The 18,894-nt window shown below is 55.4% G+C and overlaps 1 protein-coding gene across 1 annotated transcript; it reads right to left on the minus strand.

The window, feature by feature from the left end:
- Positions 1–100: 100 nt before the first annotated feature.
- On the minus strand, positions 101–18,732 carry gcn1 (GCN1 activator of EIF2AK4). Its single transcript, XM_047048221.1, is given in 59 exon segments — positions 101–757; positions 882–1,103; positions 1,266–1,376; positions 1,535–1,683; positions 1,810–1,906; positions 2,299–2,413; positions 2,586–2,779; positions 3,055–3,285; positions 3,402–3,515; positions 3,614–3,883; positions 4,157–4,300; positions 4,490–4,582; positions 4,668–4,829; positions 4,916–5,080; positions 5,310–5,525; positions 5,636–5,753; positions 5,869–6,011; positions 6,113–6,309; positions 6,413–6,551; positions 6,641–6,709; positions 6,863–7,083; positions 7,297–7,476; positions 8,378–8,492; positions 8,644–8,765; positions 9,004–9,250; positions 9,545–9,739; positions 9,846–10,011; positions 10,189–10,259; positions 10,414–10,603; positions 10,689–10,813; positions 11,256–11,399; positions 11,492–11,509; positions 11,512–11,574; positions 11,701–11,882; positions 11,972–12,121; positions 12,261–12,459; positions 12,578–12,691; positions 12,807–12,900; positions 13,020–13,198; positions 13,391–13,515; positions 13,634–13,823; positions 13,938–14,097; positions 14,275–14,353; positions 14,504–14,596; positions 14,694–14,846; positions 14,988–15,161; positions 15,337–15,435; positions 15,533–15,583; positions 15,734–15,862; positions 15,958–16,032; positions 16,131–16,239; positions 16,418–16,486; positions 16,571–16,705; positions 16,905–17,003; positions 17,164–17,272; positions 17,432–17,563; positions 17,779–17,842; positions 17,951–18,053; positions 18,683–18,732. Coding segments are annotated over 59 exon segments (8,016 nt in total). The 5' UTR covers positions 18,701–18,732; the 3' UTR covers positions 101–631.
- Between the last annotated feature and the right edge of the window lie 162 nt (positions 18,733–18,894).

The following is an 18,894-nucleotide window of genomic DNA, read 5'->3' on the forward strand; positions in this document are numbered from 1 at the left end:
ACATTTTCACATACAATTGAACAAAGTGTCGTTGTAAAGTTCATAAACCTAATGCAAGAACTGACACGTTTTTATTTAAAGAGAAATAAAACTATTAAACTTCAATCAAACCATGTTTTATTTGTATTGTCTTTGTACAAGCTATAATTGTTCAGAATACCAAGGTTGCCATCGTTACACACATATGGGGGAGTGATTAACCAAAGAAGGGCAGATGATTTGTCACACTGGAACCAGTGATTGAATCAATAAAATAAGACTTCAACATGACATGTCGAAATAAAATGAGGAAAAAGTATTTTGCTGTTGACGCAAGCTAACTTCAGGTAACCGTTATGAGAACAACTTGCACAAATTGGGATAAAACAAATGGTGGTTCATGGTGCCAATAAAACAAGAAATTAAAGAAAATACAAGTTTCGGAATATGAAGGGAATTTCATACTGTGTTCAACTCTTTCGTGTTCCACGGATGGCAGAGAAGGTGGTGTGTGTGTGTGTTCTCTCTCCAAAGACGTATGTGTGTGCACACTTGCACAGAACAGCTGAGTTGTTTATTCAGTTGCTGGGGAGTTTCTTTGAGTACACGAGCAACATAAAGGATTGATCAAGTTGGACCAGTCCTGTCTCCATTACGTGAGGATTGTGTCGTCTATTTCCTCGTTGGAGTCAGGGAGGCTGGCCATCTTCTTGAGGGACCGTCGGTAACATTCTGACAACAGGTCGTTGCTAGCTGAGTCAAGAATGGCAGCCATGCTCTGAAAACCAGAAACCACCCAAGGACTTCAGACATGACATTCCCACCGATACAGTAAGCAAACACGCAGAGAAAGAAAAAAAAAACCCTGAACGCATAGTGTCGATGTGTGTTTAGTATCTAACCTGCATGGTTTCCTCTCCTTGGCGCAGTCGGAGGAGACTGATGATGGTGTGTTCGCTTTGGGCGCGGACGCTGGTGTTCTTGTCCTTGGTGTTGTCCAGCAGGCTCTTCAGCAGAGGCTTGATCAGGCTGGGCTCCAGGGAGGGCGTGGACGGCTCCTTGAACGTCCACCACAGGACGCGCTCGGCCACCAGCCTGATGTCACTGGACTGGTTCTGAAGACACTGCAGGGCCGTGGAGGGAGGGTGTCACCGACAGACAACCACCATCGTGCACCGGCCCGGCAAACCGGCCTGAATGTTTTCCCGGAAGTTGGAAAGCAGGAAGAAGAAGAAAGAGGAGGGTGTGGGGATGACACGTTTTGAGAGTGTGTCACCTTCACTCACCTTGACAAACTGCGTGATGATGCGCTGCGACACCTCGCTGGAGCCCCCGGTCCTGAGCTGGTGCCTCATGAGGTACCCCATGGCTCGGACCCCGCTGGTGGCGATGGGGATCTGGAGGACGGCGGCAGGGCCAGGCCACAGAGGAGGGAGGGAGGGAGGGGGGGGAGGGAGGGGCAGGGAGAGGAAGGGGTATGATGAACACCAAAGCTCTCGGGAGTCCCAGGCAGCAGAGCACAGATAGGATCTGACAGTGTGGCTTGTGTTCCTACCCTGTCTGCAGTGGCACTGGCCAGGATGGCCTCTGTCACAGTAGAGCAGTACTCCTCCACACACAGCTGCTCTGGGGCGGATTTCACTGATATGGCCAGGGCCAGGCTACGGCCGTGACGAACCATCCAGTCCACACCGGAAACATCAGCTAGGAAAGAGAAGAAACCAGGGGTCTTATGGCTCAGGTTGCGTCTTAAAACAGACTTTGCAAGAAACGGTGATGTTTAGAAGCGTTAGAGCTTCAGTGTGTGAGTGAAGGTGTGTAAATGCTTACCCAGAATGTGCTGGAGCAAGATGTCTCTCAGCTCCTCCTCAGACAGGAAGGCACACAACTCACCAACACAGCCTGCAGAGGACATACGTGTAGCATCCTACACACACACACACACACACACACACACACACACACACACACACACACACACACACACACACACACACACACACACACACCTTCAGCAAAACCACATCCTACCCAGACGTCCGGATGAGGTGTCTTATCAAGTTACTCCATCAAAGAACAGCAGACTTTATGACCCACTTTTTGAAACATATCCATCACCTATATATAGTATATATAAAACGATATATATATATATATATATATATATATATATATATATACACATATATACACACACACTGTATATATGAACCTTTTGTGAACAACTGTAACTCATATAGCAAATAAAGAGTCAAACTCTGAGAACATGCTATTTGGGGCCTTCAACCCCTACAGGCTGACTGCACCTCTTCCTCATACCTCATCATGTCCCAGCATGCCGAGCAACGTGGTGGTGATGCTCTTGCGGATGGCGGGATCAACCTTTGACCCTGCGCCTTGGATGACGAACCTTAAGGCTTGCAGCATGGTCTCCCTGAGAGAGAGAGTGAGAGAGACAGAGAGAGAGAACCAGGCGCTGACAACTGGGACCTCACCATACCTTGTATACCCTTGTATTTTCATGACCAATGAAAATTCTCTTATTTCAGATAATAGCCAGAGCACTGCTGTTGCTTGTGAATGTGGTGTGTGTGTGTGGTGTGTACCTGACTCCAGAGTCTTCGGCGTTGCGGATGGCAGAGAGCTGCTCGGTGAAGAGGGGGTCCACCTTGCTGTGGATGGACACCAGCTGGCCCAGGGCCTCCGCTGCCCTCAGCCTCACAGCCCGGCTGGAGTCCTGCAGGGCCTTCAGGAAGGTGGTCTGGAGCTGGGGCAGGAAGGGCTTTAGGGCGATGCCCACCTGGAGGGAGACAGCCAAGAGACACAGTTGAAGAGATGGAGTTGTTTTAGATGTTTCCCTGCTCCAACATAACTGAATCAATTGAATGATTTGTTGTCGAGGTTAGCAGAAGCCTGATGACGACTCATTCATTTGAATCAGGTGTGTTGGAAGCAGGAAGCGTCTAAAACATGCAAGGCAGGCTGACCCGAGGATTGAGAAAGGCTGACTTTAAGAACATGCTCTTTTGCCATGCAGATCTACTGTAGCTCAGTCAGTACAGGGTGAACTCTGACCTTAGCCAGCAGCAGGGTGAGAGTCTCCAGGAGGGCCGTCTTCACGGTCCAGGCAAACCGGTCTCCTAGGATACGGATGAGCGGCCCGGTGATGTTTACCACAGACGGTCGCAGAGCCTCGGGGGAGGTGAGCTTGATGACTCCGCCCAGGGCTTTGGCCGCCTCCTCCTTCTGCTCCGGGCTGCCGGTCAGAACGCCCTCTCTCAGCACGGGCAGGATGCAGGTCACACCCTGGACCGGGAGCAGGGAGAGAGGAGGGGAAAGGAGAGGGAGGTGAGGAGGTGTCCATGTCTGCCTACTGTTGGTTTCTATGTAGGCCCAGGTGGAGGTGTGAGGCAGTCACTCACCTTCTTTGGCAGACAGAACCCTGGCAGGTGCTGACCCTTGACCTCTGCGGCGGCCGATTTGATGTCTCTGTGCAGGTCGTCAATCAGAGCCAGCTGGCTTCCAGCATCCAGTTTCTACACAAACAAACAAAACAAAACAGTCAATCAATCATCCATCAATCCAATACAGGACTGATTCGTCCAGTCAGTGTGTGAGGGAGGGACTGCGTTACCTTGGTGATGGAGTGGATGGTGTCCCAGCTCTGGACGAGGACCTCGGGGTTGGAGTCGTTGAGCAGGCGGATGAGGCCGGACAGCAGGATGCGCGTGTGGGCGCTGTAGTCCAGGCGGGTGCGGGCGAAGTATCCGTTGAGGATGGTGACGGCGGCCTGCCTCATGCCCGGGTTGGACCCCCGAGAGGCCTCCAGCAGGTCCTCGATGATGATGCGCTGGCCCAGGTCATCCTCCACAGACAGGATCACCGTCTGGCAGTTTGACAGCTCCTGGAAGGACAAGCAGGACATTGACATTGCACATTTTTACATGGATCCTTTATTATTGCATTTTTGATATATATATATATATATATTACACACACATAATTTTCGATTGTTGTATTTTTATTTATGCTTAAATTTCTATTCCAACTTGACATACAAACAGTACACCATAGAGATACAGGTCTTATCCCATGACTAATATCTATCCAGCCTGCAGAGATTTGACATGTGAACTGGACTGAGCCATCGTGTAGTGACGGGGAGGGCTGCTGTCACCTGCTGTCCCTCCTCGCTGCCCAGCTTGTCTTTGAGGGAGAAGAGCAGAGCGGGCAGGATGACGGCCAGGTGGCGCGTGAGGGCATCTCCGGCCACGGCGGACAGGAAGGCCAGGACGCGTGTGTTCACCGGCGGGGCCGTGAGCTGCAGAGACAGAGGGGGGAGGAGTCAGAGACAAGCCGACAGGAAGTGAGATCAGAGAGAGGGGGGAGGAGTCAGAGACAAGCCAACAGGAAGTGAGATCAGAGAGAGGGGGGAGGAGTCAGAGAGACAAGCCTACAGGAAGTGAGATCAGAGGTGGGGAGGGGGGGGTTGTGTGGCGAGGGGCCTCACCTTTGGTACCAGGTAAGGCAGCACCGAGCGACTCTTCACTGCCATCACCTGCTTTAGACCGTCCAGGGCAAAGTCTGCCGTCTCTTCGTCGTCCTGAAAGCACGGAAAATCATTGTTACCCTCCGTCTTTCCCTCCAGAATCCTGTCAGGGTTTGGAGCGTGTGTGTGTGTGTCTCACCAGCTGCTTGAGCAGGGCAGGCAGGATGTCGTCCAGGGCCTGGTGGCCGATGGTGGCGTGGAGCTGCTCGAAGGTTTTGGCCGCAGCCTCTCTCACTTCCTCCAAGGGGTCACACAGGGCCTTCCTCACCGTGGGAACCAGGGACTCGGAGAACACCAGCACCTGGAACACAAACAGCGCATTACACATCCACGACTCATGTTCAGTGTGTGGTTGGGATGGATGGAGCCGGTGTTAGGGTCGCTTACGGCGTCCTTGCTGGTGGACTTCATGATCTCGCTGAGGCCGATGCACACGCCCTGCCTCTCGTCGCTCTTGTCGGAGCGCAGGCTCTCCTCCAGGATGGGGATGATCTCAGGCAGGATCTTCTCCCCCAGCTTCCTCACCAGGTCCCCCAGGGTCCGAGCGGCGATCTGGAACCACACACACACACACTTGTGTCAAGCCACATAGCCAGACACGTTGAGATACAACGCTGTCTGAAAACATGAGAACATTATGAGTGAAAGAGACTAATTTGTCGAGTGACTAGAAAGGGTTCAAAGTAGTATAGGACAGAGAAAAACACTTATCAAGCTGATAGACCCAAGGGAAACATCTAGAACATGTTGCCATGGAGGGAGTAGGCGTTCCAGTCAGTACCGTTCTCTTGTCAGGGCAGGTGGAGGCTAGGAAGCCCAGCAGCAGGGTGAAGAGGGTGGGGAGGATCTCCCTGAGGGTGCGGGGCGTGTTGGACACCACGATCTTCCACACGTGGAGGGAGGCCTGCCGCACCACCAGCTGGGTGTCCGAGCGGCCCATGTAGAGGCCGGAGAGGACACGGTTACGCCGCTCAGGGCCCAGAGCCCCGATGATGGCCTGGATGAGGAGGAGGGGAGAGAAAGATCCAGAATCAACGCCTCAGCCGTTCGATTGTGCACTGTGCCTTCCTTATCCAATAGATGTTTTTGTTTGTCTGACTTGTGTACCTTGTTGGACTGCGCCGTTCCAAAGTTGTCGTCCTCGGAGGCGGTCTCTGTGGTCATCTTGCCCGTCACGCCGGAGATATGGAACAGCAGGTCTCCCAGCAGCTGCACCGAGCTAAACCTGCATCCCAGCAATAACACGGACGCTTAGCGACACGGCCCTCTCGACTGGATCAGCATGTGAGTGTGTGTGTGTGTGTGAGAGTGTGTGTGTGTGCGAGAGAGAGAGACGGTACCTGATTCTCCAGTGGTCGTCGAACAGGCCCTCCTCCAGCTCGGGCAGCAGCAGAGCGATGGCCGTCTCTGCGTACATGCTGATGATGCGCTGGCCCGCGCGCAGAGCTGTGTCCCTCACATACTCGTTCTCGTCTGCCAGGGCCTGGGGAGAGACAGAGAGAGGGGTGAGAAGCTGAATGATGGGAGAGAGAGGACGGGAGTGCAGGGGGTAAGCGGTCGAGAGAGAGGAGGGTGATGTGATACCTTGAGGATGCAGGGGATGATGGGGCCCACGTAGGGGGTGAACCTGTCTCCGAACGTCAGGGGCAGGTAGATGAACATCATGATGTAGCCGTCGCGGACGTGCGAGGCGATGTCCACCTTGCAGGCCGTCTGCACCACGTCGGGCATCAGCTTGTCCAGCTTCTCCACGCCCAGGCCAGCCATCACCTCAGCCAGACCTGAGGACAAACCACCACAGTCAGACGGAGACCAGGGCCAGCCGTGGCATCAACAAGCCTCACGGTGAGGAGGTGAAGGGGGGGGAAGAGAGAGAGTTCTGACCCTGGGCAGCTCCGGAACGGTCCACGGAGCTCTGCTCGGACGCCAGGGTCTCCATGAGCCAGGGGAGCAGGTCGTCGAAGCACGTCTCTCCCATGCCCTTCACCATGGCTCCCAGGGCCTTGGCTGACACTGTCCGCACCTGGGAGGACAGGAGAGGAGGTTACCTTCACACTACCACAGGATAAGTCATGTTAGCTGTATAGTTAGGTTACTAGGTAGGGGACACACCTCAGGCACAGGGTCCAGTAGAGAGGCCTTGAGACCAGGAATGACACTGGGCAGGTATGGAGACAGATCCTGTAGAACACACACACACACACACACACAGTTAAAGCAGTTTAGCAAATCTGTATCAACCTACGAGACTTATATTTACATAAGTCAAACTGAATATTTTTGCATTTGTTTGCAAATCAAACTGTGTCCTAATCTGAAAGCAGCCTTCCCCACCTTCTGGTCTGTCAGAGAGTACATGTTGCCGATGATCTGGGCGGCCATCTTGCGTGTGTCGGTGGAGCGGTCCTGGAAGGCCCTCTGCACGATGGGCATGATGAGGGCCAGGGACGGCGCGTCGATGAAGTGGACAAACTTGGTGTCCAGCAGCGTCTGCAGGCAGTTCTGGGTCTTGCGGGAGGGCTCAGTCAGAGCGTCCAGCAGGATGGGGGTAATGGCTTTCACGGGACAACCAAGAGACTGTTATTAACCTTTTAAAACCAATCAATCATCCAGGTGAAAGTAAAACAAGTCTGCACTCTCAACAAATTTGCATTTGTTATATCCATCTAAGCTATTAAACCCCCCCCCCCCCCCCCCCCCCCCTCAAAACGACAGTGCTCTAACTAAACATGGTATATATGCAGTGGTTTCCGCCCCGGTCGTCTCACCCAGGATCTCGGGGTTGCGGATGACGGAGCCGATCTGCCTGAGGGCCTGCTGGCCGGCCTTCTGCACCTTGACGTGGGAGTCTGTCAGCACCTCGGTCAGCTTGGGCACGATGCTGGGCAGGCAGGAGGACAGCTGCTTGGGGGCGCAGAAGGCCATAGCTCCCAGGAGCTCCACAGACCCTGGGGGAGGAGAGAGGACGGAGGGTTAGGGGGGAGGAGAGAGGACGGAGGGTTAGGGGGAGGAGAGAGGACGGAGGGTTGGGGGGAGGAGAGAGGACGGAGGATTAGGGGGAGGAGAGAGGACGGAGGGTTAGGGGGAGGAGAGAGGACGGAGGGTTAGGGGGAGGAGAGAGGACGGAGGGTTAGGGGGGAGGAGAGAGGACGGAGGGTTAGGGGGGAGGAGAGAGGATGAAGGGTTAGGGGAGAGGAGAGAGGACGGAGGGTTAGGGGGGAGGAGAGAGGATGGAGGGTTAGGGGGGAGGAGAGAGGACGAAGGGTTAGGGGGGAGGAGAGAGGACGGAGGGTTAGGGGGAGGAGAGAGGACGGAGGGTTAGGGGGAGGAGAGAGGACGGAGGGTTAGGGGGGAGGAGAGAGGACGGAGGGTTAGGGGGGAGGAGAGAGGACGGAGGGTTAGGGGGAGGAGAGAGGACGGAGGGTTAGGGGGGAGGAGAGAGGACGGAGGGTTAGGGGGAGGAGAGAGGACGGAGGGTTAGGGGGAGGAGAGAGGACGGAGGGTTAGGGGGGAGGAGAGAGGACGGACGGTTAGGGGGGAGGAGAGAGGACGGAGGGTTAGGGGAAGGAGAGAGGACGGAGGGTTAGGGGGGAGGAGAGAGGACGAAGGGTTAGGGGGAGGAGAGAGGACGGAGGGTTAGGGGGACGAGAGAGGACGGAGGGTTAGGGGGAGGAGAGAGGACGGAGGGTTAGGGGGAGGAGAGAGGACGGAGGGTTAGGGGGAGGAGAGAGGACGGAGGGTTAGGGGGGAGGAGAGAGGACGGAGGGTTAGGGGGAGGAGAGAGGACGGACGGTTAGGGGGGAGGAAAGGACGTGAAGGAAGGAGTAAAGCAGCTGGTTGGGGTCTGACCTGCTTTGGTCCTCCAGGACTCCTCCTCCAGGGCCACCAGGAGGGAGGGCAGCACCAGCTTCACCCCGTGGGCACTCAGGTTCCTCATCACGGCCTTGGCACAATCGTCTGCCGCCTGGGGCAAGGCAACACAGAAGGTTACTCTCCATACAGCGGGGGGGGATTAGAGAGAGAGGGAGAGGTTGATAGGAGAGAGGGGTGACGTGGTCGGAGAGAGACGGATGGAGAGAAAGGTAGCGGGGGAGGTCAACAGGAAGTAACGTCACCTCTCTGACGTATTGGTTCCCGTCCCCGAAGCAGAGCAGCAGGTGGGGCAGGACGTGGACCACGTAGGGCTCAAACAGCTTCCCCAGCATGTTACACAGCATCTCAAAGGCAAACAAGGCACCTGGGGGGGGGAGGAGAGACGAGAGGCATTTCAAATCCCTGAGAACCAAGGCGACTAGCAGGCGACAGCACAGGCCCCAGCAGTACAGCCCCAGGCCCCCCCTCAGCCCCAGCCCCCCCCTCAGCCCCAGGCCCCAGCAGTACAGCCCCAGGCCCCCCCCTCAGCCCCAGGCCCCTGCAGTACATCCCCAGGCCCCCCCTCAGCCCCAGGCCCCCCTCAGCCCCAGGCCCCCCCTCACCCTCTCTCCGTCTGAAGTTCTTCTTGTCCTGGATGGCGTCGGTCAGTGTGGTCATGATGTCCTGCTGCTTGAGGGCCAGGATGCCCAGGCCCTTGACCAGGCCGGCCAGCCCGTAGGCCGCACCCTTCCTCTCGGCGTACTTGTCGCTCTCCAGCAGCAGCTGCAGGAGGTTGCGGACAATACCCGCCGCGTCTTCCTTGATGGCTGGGACCAGGGGGGGCAGGCAGCTGGCCACGGACTCCTGGACCTGGGGAGGGGGGGGGGGAGGGAGGGAGGGAGGGAGGGAGGGAGGGAGGGAGGGAGGGAGGGAGGGAGGGAGGGAGGGCGAGCAAAACATCAACATCATCCATCTCTGCTTGACAAAGACCTCCGCGACACAAATCAAGACAAGCTGAAAATAATAATACACATTTTCACACAGGAGACCTCTTACAACCAACTATCAATCATTGACTGCCAAAAGCAAAGAAAGCATAATTAACTGTCATATGATGAAGTCCCAGGTTTCCCAGAGAACAGCATCGTTAGCCCGGTCCTGTACCTGCTGTGAAGGGGTGGAGAGAGCCGTGATGAGCTTGGCCACGATGGGTTTGACCTTGGGGTCGCTCTTGTCCAGATGTTTGGCGAGGGAGCCCATGAGGATGACCACGCTCTGGCGCACAGAGTCGTAGCTGGCGTCCTGCGGGGCGTCCTTCAGGAACTCCTCGAACACGGGCAGCAGGCAGCTCACGTTGTCCTGGCAACCACAACGCCACACAGACCGGTCAAACCTCCACGAAGCTCGGGGGTTGGTGGCCGGGTGAGTTAACGGGGGGGGGGGGTTGTGATTGGCGAGGCCCTACCTTGCCGTGCGTGTTGAGGGCGGCCAGCGCGGCGTCCAGCATGCAGCGGCGCACTTCGGCGTGGCGGTCGTTCAGAGCGTCCGGGACGAAGAACAGGAAGAGAGGGGTGACCTGGGGCTCGTCCAGGAACTGAGACAGCTTGTTCAGAGCCAGGGCTATGCCACACCTACAGAGAGAGAGGGGGAGAGAGAGATGGAAATGCGGGGGGGGGGGGGGGGGAAGAGAGAGAGAGAGACCTTCAAACATTTGTCAAGGTTGTGTGAAAGCAGAGCTCTCTCTCCCCACCCAAAAAAGTCTGTCTTTAAAAGTCTGTCAAAATAAAGACGTTTGAGGGAAAACGTACCTGGCTTCCCACTGGTCGGGCGGAGCTTCGGAGATGACTCGACCCAGGGCATCCAGGACTGGAGGCGGTCTCTATAGCAACACGACAAGACGCACATCAATCACAGCTCTCCTCCGCGGCGACACATCACAGTAACAGAAGCCTCCAGGTGCCACATCTCACACAGTCGGCCCCCCCCCCAATATACGACAATAACATCCAGCACAACGACCCCCCCGGACGTACATAGAGCTTCTGGTGGTACAGCTCAGTGAGGCGGGCCAGGACGGTGGGGGACTGGCCGCGGTACTCGGACACGGCCTTGGACAGGGCCTCGGCGCCGGCCGAGCGCACCGCCTCCTCGTGGTGGGTGACGTCTCCGATGAGCAGCGCACACAGCTCAGGGACCAGCTCCAGACACAGCGCCTCCCACAGTCTGGGGGAGGAAAGACAGGCGGCACATGTAGACAGCAGTACCATGTGAACTCTCTGAGACAGGACAGCTGGTAGGAGGGACGTACTTCTCGGCCAGGGCGCGGCCCTCCTCCTCCACGTCGAACCTGGCCACCCAGAGCCTCCGCAGCACGCTCATCCCACTGGGCTCAGACGCTCCTGTGGGCAGGGCCATCTCCATCTCCAGCAGGCCCTGGACACACACACACACACAGGGTGTTAACACAGAGGAGATACACACACACACACACACAGGGTGTTAACACAGAGGAGATACACACACACACACACAGGGTGTTAACACAGAGGAGATACACACACACACACAGGGTGTTAACACAGAGGAGATACACACACACACACACAATCACAAAGATATCTCACACACACACAGTTCATCCACACAGAGGAGATACATTTTACATTTAGTCGTTTAGCAGACGCTCTTATCCAGAGCGACTTACAGTAAGTACAGGGACATTCCCCCCGAGACAAGTAGGGTGAAGTGCCTTGCCCAAGGACACAACGTCATTTGGCATGGCCGGGAATCGAACTGGCAACCTTCGGATTACTAGCCCCGATTCCCTAACCGCTCAGCCACCTGACTCCCACACACACACAGTGGTTGTTCTCACCCTGAGCGCGGCGTCTCGTACGGAGAAGCAGGGGGAGAGCAGAGCCTCCAGCAGCACGTCGATCTCAGCCAGCTCTGCCAGCGTGCAGCCGCTCCCTCCTCCAGCGCTGGCACACACCGCAGTCAGGCACTGGGACGCCAGCACCTGACACACACACACACAGTCACATCAGCTCCATGTCCAGTCAAAGCTGCTTTCAGACAGTTTGAGTCCTGTATGTGTGTGTGTGTGTTTACCTGCAGTCTGGGGGCGGCGGGGTGGCGATCACCCTGGTGAGGAGCAACAGCATGGCGACTCGGGGGAGCAGTTCCGGGCCATTCTAATGTCATTTAGCACACAATTTAATCACCAAACCACATACAGTACAAGGGGGAATCTGAACCTGGGACCTCTAAATGTGCAGGCGTGTGCGTTAACCACTAAGCTATGCCCCCCGCGTGCTCACCTCGTCAATGAGCGTGTCGGTGGTGTCCACCTCGGCGCGGAGCTGGGCGTGCTCGTTGATGATCTGCAGGGCGCGGACCAGCATGCTCTCTGTATCCTCGGCGCCGCTCGGCGCCTGGCGCAGCACGGTGTTGAGGAGAGAGAAGCAGAAGGAGAAGGCCGGGGCGGAGAGGGGAGCATTGTCTGGGGGGGGAACAACAGTTAGCGACGTTAGCATCCCCCGAAGGACACCCTCGAGCTGTGGGTCTGGTGTGTGTGAGTGTGTGTCGTACCGCTCTTGGCGTCCCTGTGAGGCACGGTGTGACTGTGCAGCAGCTGGACGCTGCGCTGGGTGGCCGTGTCCAGGTCCTCCTGGCTCCACGCCTCGTCCAGCTCGCACTCAGGCTTCACCAGGCGCAGGGTCACGTGACCCACCAGCACCGCTGCTCACCGCAAGGGGGGCGGGGGGGGGACAGAACAGAACACGGCTTACAAAAAGGGTTCAAATCAAACCATAGTCCCTTCCACGTCTAACACAACAAGGTGTCAGACAGACAAAGTAGCCTTAGTTGGTCTTCGTACCCAGGTTGTGGAGATCTGGGGGCATTAGACAGACCCCGATGTCCAGGAAGACTTGCTGGATACGAGGGGCAGCCAGGGGCGACTGCAGGAGGGGCATTAGGACCTGGAGGACCCCAGGGAGCTGCCAGGAGATGTGGGGAGGTTTCTGGATGAGCACGGCCTCCAGCAGGCCCACGGTGCACTGCAGCTCAGCGTCCAGCTGGGGGCGACACAGAGACAACACTCAGCTACCTGGAGGAGGGACGGGGCTGTTGCCTCGGCAACGTGGAGGCTTTCAGAAGAGACGTGGTGGGCGGCGTGAGAGCACGTTGACGTACCCCTTGGAGCCTCTTGCGGACGGTCGACTCCCTCTCCAGCTGGAGCTGCACGTTCTCCTTCTGCTTGCTGGTGAGCTGCACCTCCTCCTTGATACCCTTCTTCTTCCTGATCTCCTGGAAGAGACGACACACACACGATCAGCCCTGTTCGCCAACTCAGGCTGATTGCGTAGGGATGTGTTGAGCGCGGCTCCAGGATGAGGCAGAGCGGTGTGGGAGGTGGTCCTACCTCCTGCAGCTCCAGCTCTATGATCTGGTCCTTGTAGGAGTAGGCCTTGTTCTCCCTCTTGATGTTCCCCTTGTTGGTGGTCTCCTGCTGAGCGCTGCACCAGGGACAGACACAACAGACAAGAGATGTCACCTGCGTGCTTCCACAGCCCTGTGAGGAGGACAGGTGTGTGTGTGTGTGTGTGTGTGTGTGTGTGGGGGGGGGGGGCTGTACTTCTGGATGATGCTGTTGTCATGGAGCTCTCCCTCTGGGGTCAGCATGATGTCGTACTCCTCCCGGGTCACCTGGAGCAGCGCCGGATTGGACAGGCCCTTTGTCACGTGACTTATCACCCGCGGCAACAGCTTGACAGGGGCTAGGTCGCACAGGGCGCCCACGGCGTTCCTCACCGCCTGGAAGAGAGCAGGCAACACAGCCAATCAGACGGGCAGGTCACCAAGCGCGTTTCAGCCATCACAGACGGGAGGAAGTCTACGACGCGCATCATTGAGTACGCAATACACGGGTGAACACAGCTGTAAAAAAAAATTACATTTGTATGCTTTCATGCGTGTGATTCTAGTGCTCTGGAGGATGTGGGAGACCTGATTGTCAGTGCTGCCCTCCAGCAGGTGTGACAGGATGCTGTCCAGGTTCTGGTCGATGAACTCAGCAGCCTTGATGTTCATGGAGGACAGAACGATTGGCCAGAGGCCGGGCCGAGCTGCCACTGTCCACAGGAAAGGAGAAGAGAGAGATGTTGGAGACCATGTGCGCTGAGGAACATTCTGGAAGAGGTTTCCAGCGAAGCAGCGTGGCCCATGTCATGTGCTTGTTGACTGACATACCGATGGAGGGATGGTGTATGACGATCAGGATGTCCATGGCCATCTTGTCAGCTTCGGCGGGGTCGTTCCACTGGCCGGCCACCGGGCACACCACACACAGCGCCTCCTTCAGGACGCGGGGGGTACTGTAGGCGCGGCCCAGCTCAGTCAACTCCCCAGCCTCGGTCAACAGCAGCTCCACAGGTAACACCTAGGGAGGGGGGGGGGGGGGGGGGGGGGGGGCGACAACAAACCAGACCATCAGCAGAGAGTCCAGAGGAGGGCGCTGCCAGAGGCATGGACTTCCTGTCTAGCGGCGTCATACTTTGTGTTTGTTGATGACCAGGCGGAGTTCCCCCAGAAGGCCGTGGGCCAGGGCGGAGCCACCGTGAGAGGACAGCAGCTTCTTGACGGTCTGCTGCGCTCGCTTCCGCACACGCCAGCTCCTCGACAGCAGCACTGCCAGGAGAGCACGGTGGTACATCCTTATGGGGGGGGGGGGGGAGGAAGGGGGAGTTAGAGTAGTTTGGAGGAGGGGGGGGGTCACAGGTGTGAGGTCTTTCCAGAGAGAGAAGACACACTGTGAAAAACGTTTTGGGCTTATGTACAATGTACTTCAGCTTAACGATTGATTCTCTCAAAAAACGTCCAGGACGACTCACTGTGCCTTGCTGCTGCTGTTGAGCCTGTGGGCGTGGTCCAGGAACAGCCTCTCGCACAGCTGCAGGATGGTACACAGGGCTGGGGAGACACAACACAGGCTTACTCATCCATCATGAACCCACATGAACGGATAAAAAACTAAACAAAAACAAGATGTACTTTCACGTCAATGTTTCGCCGTGCGTCTGGTGTGTCTTCAGCACGTGTGTTTGTGTGTGTGAGCCTCACCTTCCTCGTTCGCCTGAGAGAGGAACTTCTCCGTGGTGAACAGTGGTTTCTTCTCGTTCAGGATGATGTTCCAGAAGCCGGCCAGCTGGGCCTCTGCACCGACACAAAACACCGAGGGTCAACACGGCGCTCGTCCACAGACGCTTCTCCCGACCCCCCCCTGAACCGCACGGCCCGCGTCTGAGCTCACCTGACTGGGCGTCCAGGAGAGCCAGGCGACTCAGGAGGACCGAGGCGGTGACGGCCTCCAAGAGCAGAGCCTGCTGGGAGTTCTGGGAGGCGGCCTTGTCCACCGTCTGAAGGAGGAGGGGCGTGAGGTCGGACGCCTGGGCCAGGGTGTCACCTGAGAGGGTGGGAGACCAGAGCCGCCCTTCAGTTACAACCAGGAGACACATCCAGGCCTCGATAAAAGGTTGGCTCGACGGAGACCAACGTTCAAAATCCCCGCTCGCTCGGAGGCTCCACCTGGCGCCCCCCCGCTCACCTTTGAAAGCCCCCAGCATGGCTTGCAGGTAGGCCTGGCGCACCGGGGAGGTGGAGATCTTGAGGGTGAACGCCTTCTTCAGCCAGTCCAGGAGGGCGGGCGGGACCTCCAGGGAGGGACGGGCGCTCCACAGGGACAGCATGGACACGGCGTGCACCAGGGTGCCCTCGTGGACTGGAGCAAAGGAAACACAGGTCGTGAGGACTAGCCACAGCATGGAGGAACAGGGGGAGAGAGAGGTTAGGAGGTGGTGGGAGAGAGGACAGAGCGTCTACCTTCCTGCTGCAGGTAGGGGATGAACAGGGGGAGAGAGGTTAGGAGGTGGTGGGAGAGAGGACAGAGCGTCTACCTTCCTGCTGCAGGTAGGGGATGAACAGCACGCTGACGGCAGAGCTGAGCGTCTGGCTGGAAGTTCCTGACACGGCGTGGTGGCTGCAGCTGCCGATACCTGGACAGGAGACCACAGGTTACATCCACCTGCCAGGCTGCACCGCGGGTGGATTCACTGAGGTGACACGCTAAAGGTGTCCCGAACACCAGTTTACCTGACAGCACGCTCATCTTCTGGGCAACCACCGTGAGCTTCCCCTCTGACCCTGCAACGACACCATTCATATTCGTCACAGAGATGCCATGCGTCTAGGGACAAGATTTAGGGCGTTCGCATGATATGCACGATTGGACGAAGCGGTGAGTAACAGCAATAGGTCAGGGTTAGAGGTGGTTTTGTGCGTGTCTCTTCTGACCTCCCAGGATGTTGAAGAGGTGCTTGACAACTTCCTCCACGGCGCTGGGGTCGCTGCACTGCTGAGACAGGTTCTGCATGGCCTGAACAGCCTGCTCCATCAACAGGGGATTGTTGGCTTTCAGCTGGCCTGTAACAACAGACAGTATCCCCTGGTTACACAAACACACACAACTGACCCTTACAGAGAACTCGTGGAAAAAAAAGCTTCAGTTAGGGGCTTACTTGCGATGCCTTTTCCTATATCCATGGCATACTGACTGAGGTCCAGGGTAATGGAGGCAAGCAGGCAGGAGATGGCTGTGGGGTGGGGGGGGGAAGAGAAAGGGACATGTTCAGTTGCGTTTACCGTGAGGTCGGAGCGTGTCTGGGCCTGTCTTGGCTCCCCAAGCACTCACTCTGCATGGCGTTCTCAGGGCTGCGGAGCATGGCCTTCTGCAGCGAGGGCAGCAGCTGCTCTTTGAACTCAGAGTGGGACACATGGCGCAGCAGGGAGCCACACTTGTCCTGCGAGGGGGGAAGTCAGACACAGTTAGTACTGAGGTCACCGTGCAAGCTCTCTGGGTGAATCAGAACGATCTACAGTAGCATCCAACACCTACTTTTTCCATGCATGTCACCTACTCTCTCTTTTATGTTCATATCCTACTTTATATGAGCTCTCCCTACTTCCTGCATTCCTCACCAGTATGTGTTGGTGTGGCCTGGTCTTGCTCATGAGGATAGACTTCACGTACAGGTCCAGAAGGGCACTCTAAAAACAGAAAAAGGACTTGGGTTATAGGTCATGTTAGAACGTCCCACACACACACAAAACACAAGCTAGTGTCAGACTCACCTTGTGTTTCTCTACTGTGGCAATATCTTTCTGGGCAGTGCAGTAGTCCAGACACACCCCTAGTAGGACCAGGGAGCTGGGGTTCTGATCCAGACTCAACAGGGTACTGATGGTCTGGTCTGCCAGACCAGGATTCTGTTAGGCAGAGCAGAGGACGTGACATTAAAACACAGAAGCATAAAAACGAACATCCGTCAAAATATCCCAGCCCTACTTGCTAAAAAAGTACTCATAGCATGTAATAGCAAATGAGCCCTTCAGTGCCAATGCTCTGCATGGCTCCCCCATGGGCTTCCCCATGCAGCCTGTCGCGAGACAAGGCCCTCGTTCTCACCTCCTTCCAGAGACGGCTCAGGCTCTTGAAGCTTGACTTTAGAGCTGTGGCTTGGGCCCCGCCCACCACCTCGGCCAGCAGCAGACCCTGCACCTCCACCTGGCAGGAGCACCAATCAAAACACAAGACCAGTCATCCAATGAGATGACCAAATGGAATAAACATCGACCCCCCCCCCCCCCTCGTCCCCTCTTCCCCAAAACAAGTAGTGAACCAAGGCTGACATCACTTGTTGTCTCTCAGACAACTTCTCACGCACCATTTTCTTCCAGACGGGTCCCTCTCTCTTGTCTGGAGCGGAGAACACGGTGCGCACCAGCAGGCAGGTCCAGGTCAGCCCAGTGAAGGCTGCCGAGCCAGTGCTCTTACTGACACACACACACACACACACACACACACACCAGCAGACACGGGAGAACAGGGGGGAGAGCGGAGAGAAGGGTGCCGTTGGATAACATCTCACAGTGTTACATTTCAATAACCAACATTTTGGAAGGGACGTGCGCTGGCCTGGAAGGAAAGCCTACCTAGGCACTCCGTGTTTGTTGGTGACTCCACTGTTGAGGAGGGAGTGGAGGAGGCTGGCTGCTAAGATGTCGGGCTGGGAGTCAGCCAGCAGACCAATGGCAGACAGGACGGCCCGTCGGGAGGAAGCATCCCTAAGAAGACTCGTGTTTTAAGCACTCTTGTTTCAAAACTGCCATCCCTCTCGCTTCGAAGAAGCAGCACAAGTGAACCAGACTAAGTCATTTCATGACGGATTTCTTTAGACATGATCAGAAGGAATTTCAACATGTGTAAAATACCATAAACATGATGGATGAGTCAAATATTACATTGAAATAAATAAATAACAATCCATGAAAAAACCTACCTGTATCTGTGTGGTGTTAGACAGAATAGCTTGCATAGTCCTTTGATGGCAGGCTCTGGTAATTCTGTGATAATACGTTAAGAATAATCAGTGTCAACCTAATGTTTTGAATGAATAGTACAACTAACTGCAGTAGACCAGTTATATCGTTAAAGAACCGCTGTTGCCTTACCTTTTCCAATTATACATTGTTTCAACTCTCCAAGGATCTCCTTGCGTTCCTTTATACTTGATGTGGTCACCTTTACGGCGAATTTTTTAAGTGTATCCGAAACCTGACACAAAACAAAAGAACCTGGTTGAAAATCCTGCTTGACAGTAGAGCATACCGTGGAGACAAATGCATAGAAGAACAAAATAGTGATGGGAAACTACGTCGACAAACTGTCAACACTTTATTTAATGTAGTTGATGAAGATGTTTATGTTTAGTCACCCATCGGGCACAATTATATTCCTATTCGTATTAACACGCTAAACAACGTCACACTGGCCCACAGGACAGTCCTATCGAGTTGTTGCAAGAGATCATCACGAAAGTACGTTTTCGAACAAAATATTAAGAATCTTTTATTATAGACTGTAATAACACTTGTTGACTAGCAAGGTAGCTATTTGGTTGGCCAGTCATGCCAACTCTACGTTCCTGTTAGACCATTTAAATTAGCTGGTCGCTTGCTAACGCGTTTTCTATAGGCTACGTAGTGCTAGCTGAGTTGGCAGGTTAGCCAGCTAACTGACTAGCCAGCTGCGGTTATCTACTTGTTGGAAAGTTGTATTCCTGTGTTTGGAAAGAGCAAATAAGGTACTTGTCATATTCTGTACATCAGCTCTCATGTCATCACATTACAGCTGAGAGTGGTCTAAGAAAAATGAACACCATTTTAAACATCAGCGACACAAACCTGCGTGTCCGCTGCCATCTTGCCGGTCTCTATCCAGCTAGGAAGTTCATCGTTTCACATCCGGGTCAAGACACACACACACTGTGGCCCACCACGTGGAGTGTATCCATTGTGTATCGCAGCAAAAGATTAGCATATTTAATCTCTTCATTAATATACTTTTTTCTTCTTTTATTAACCTACAATGTCATTGGGTTAGGACTGATGAGGTG

The sequence above is a fragment of the Hypomesus transpacificus genome, chromosome 24 (assembly GCF_021917145.1).
Source record: "Hypomesus transpacificus isolate Combined female chromosome 24, fHypTra1, whole genome shotgun sequence".
Lineage (NCBI taxonomy): Eukaryota > Metazoa > Chordata > Actinopteri > Osmeriformes > Osmeridae > Hypomesus > Hypomesus transpacificus.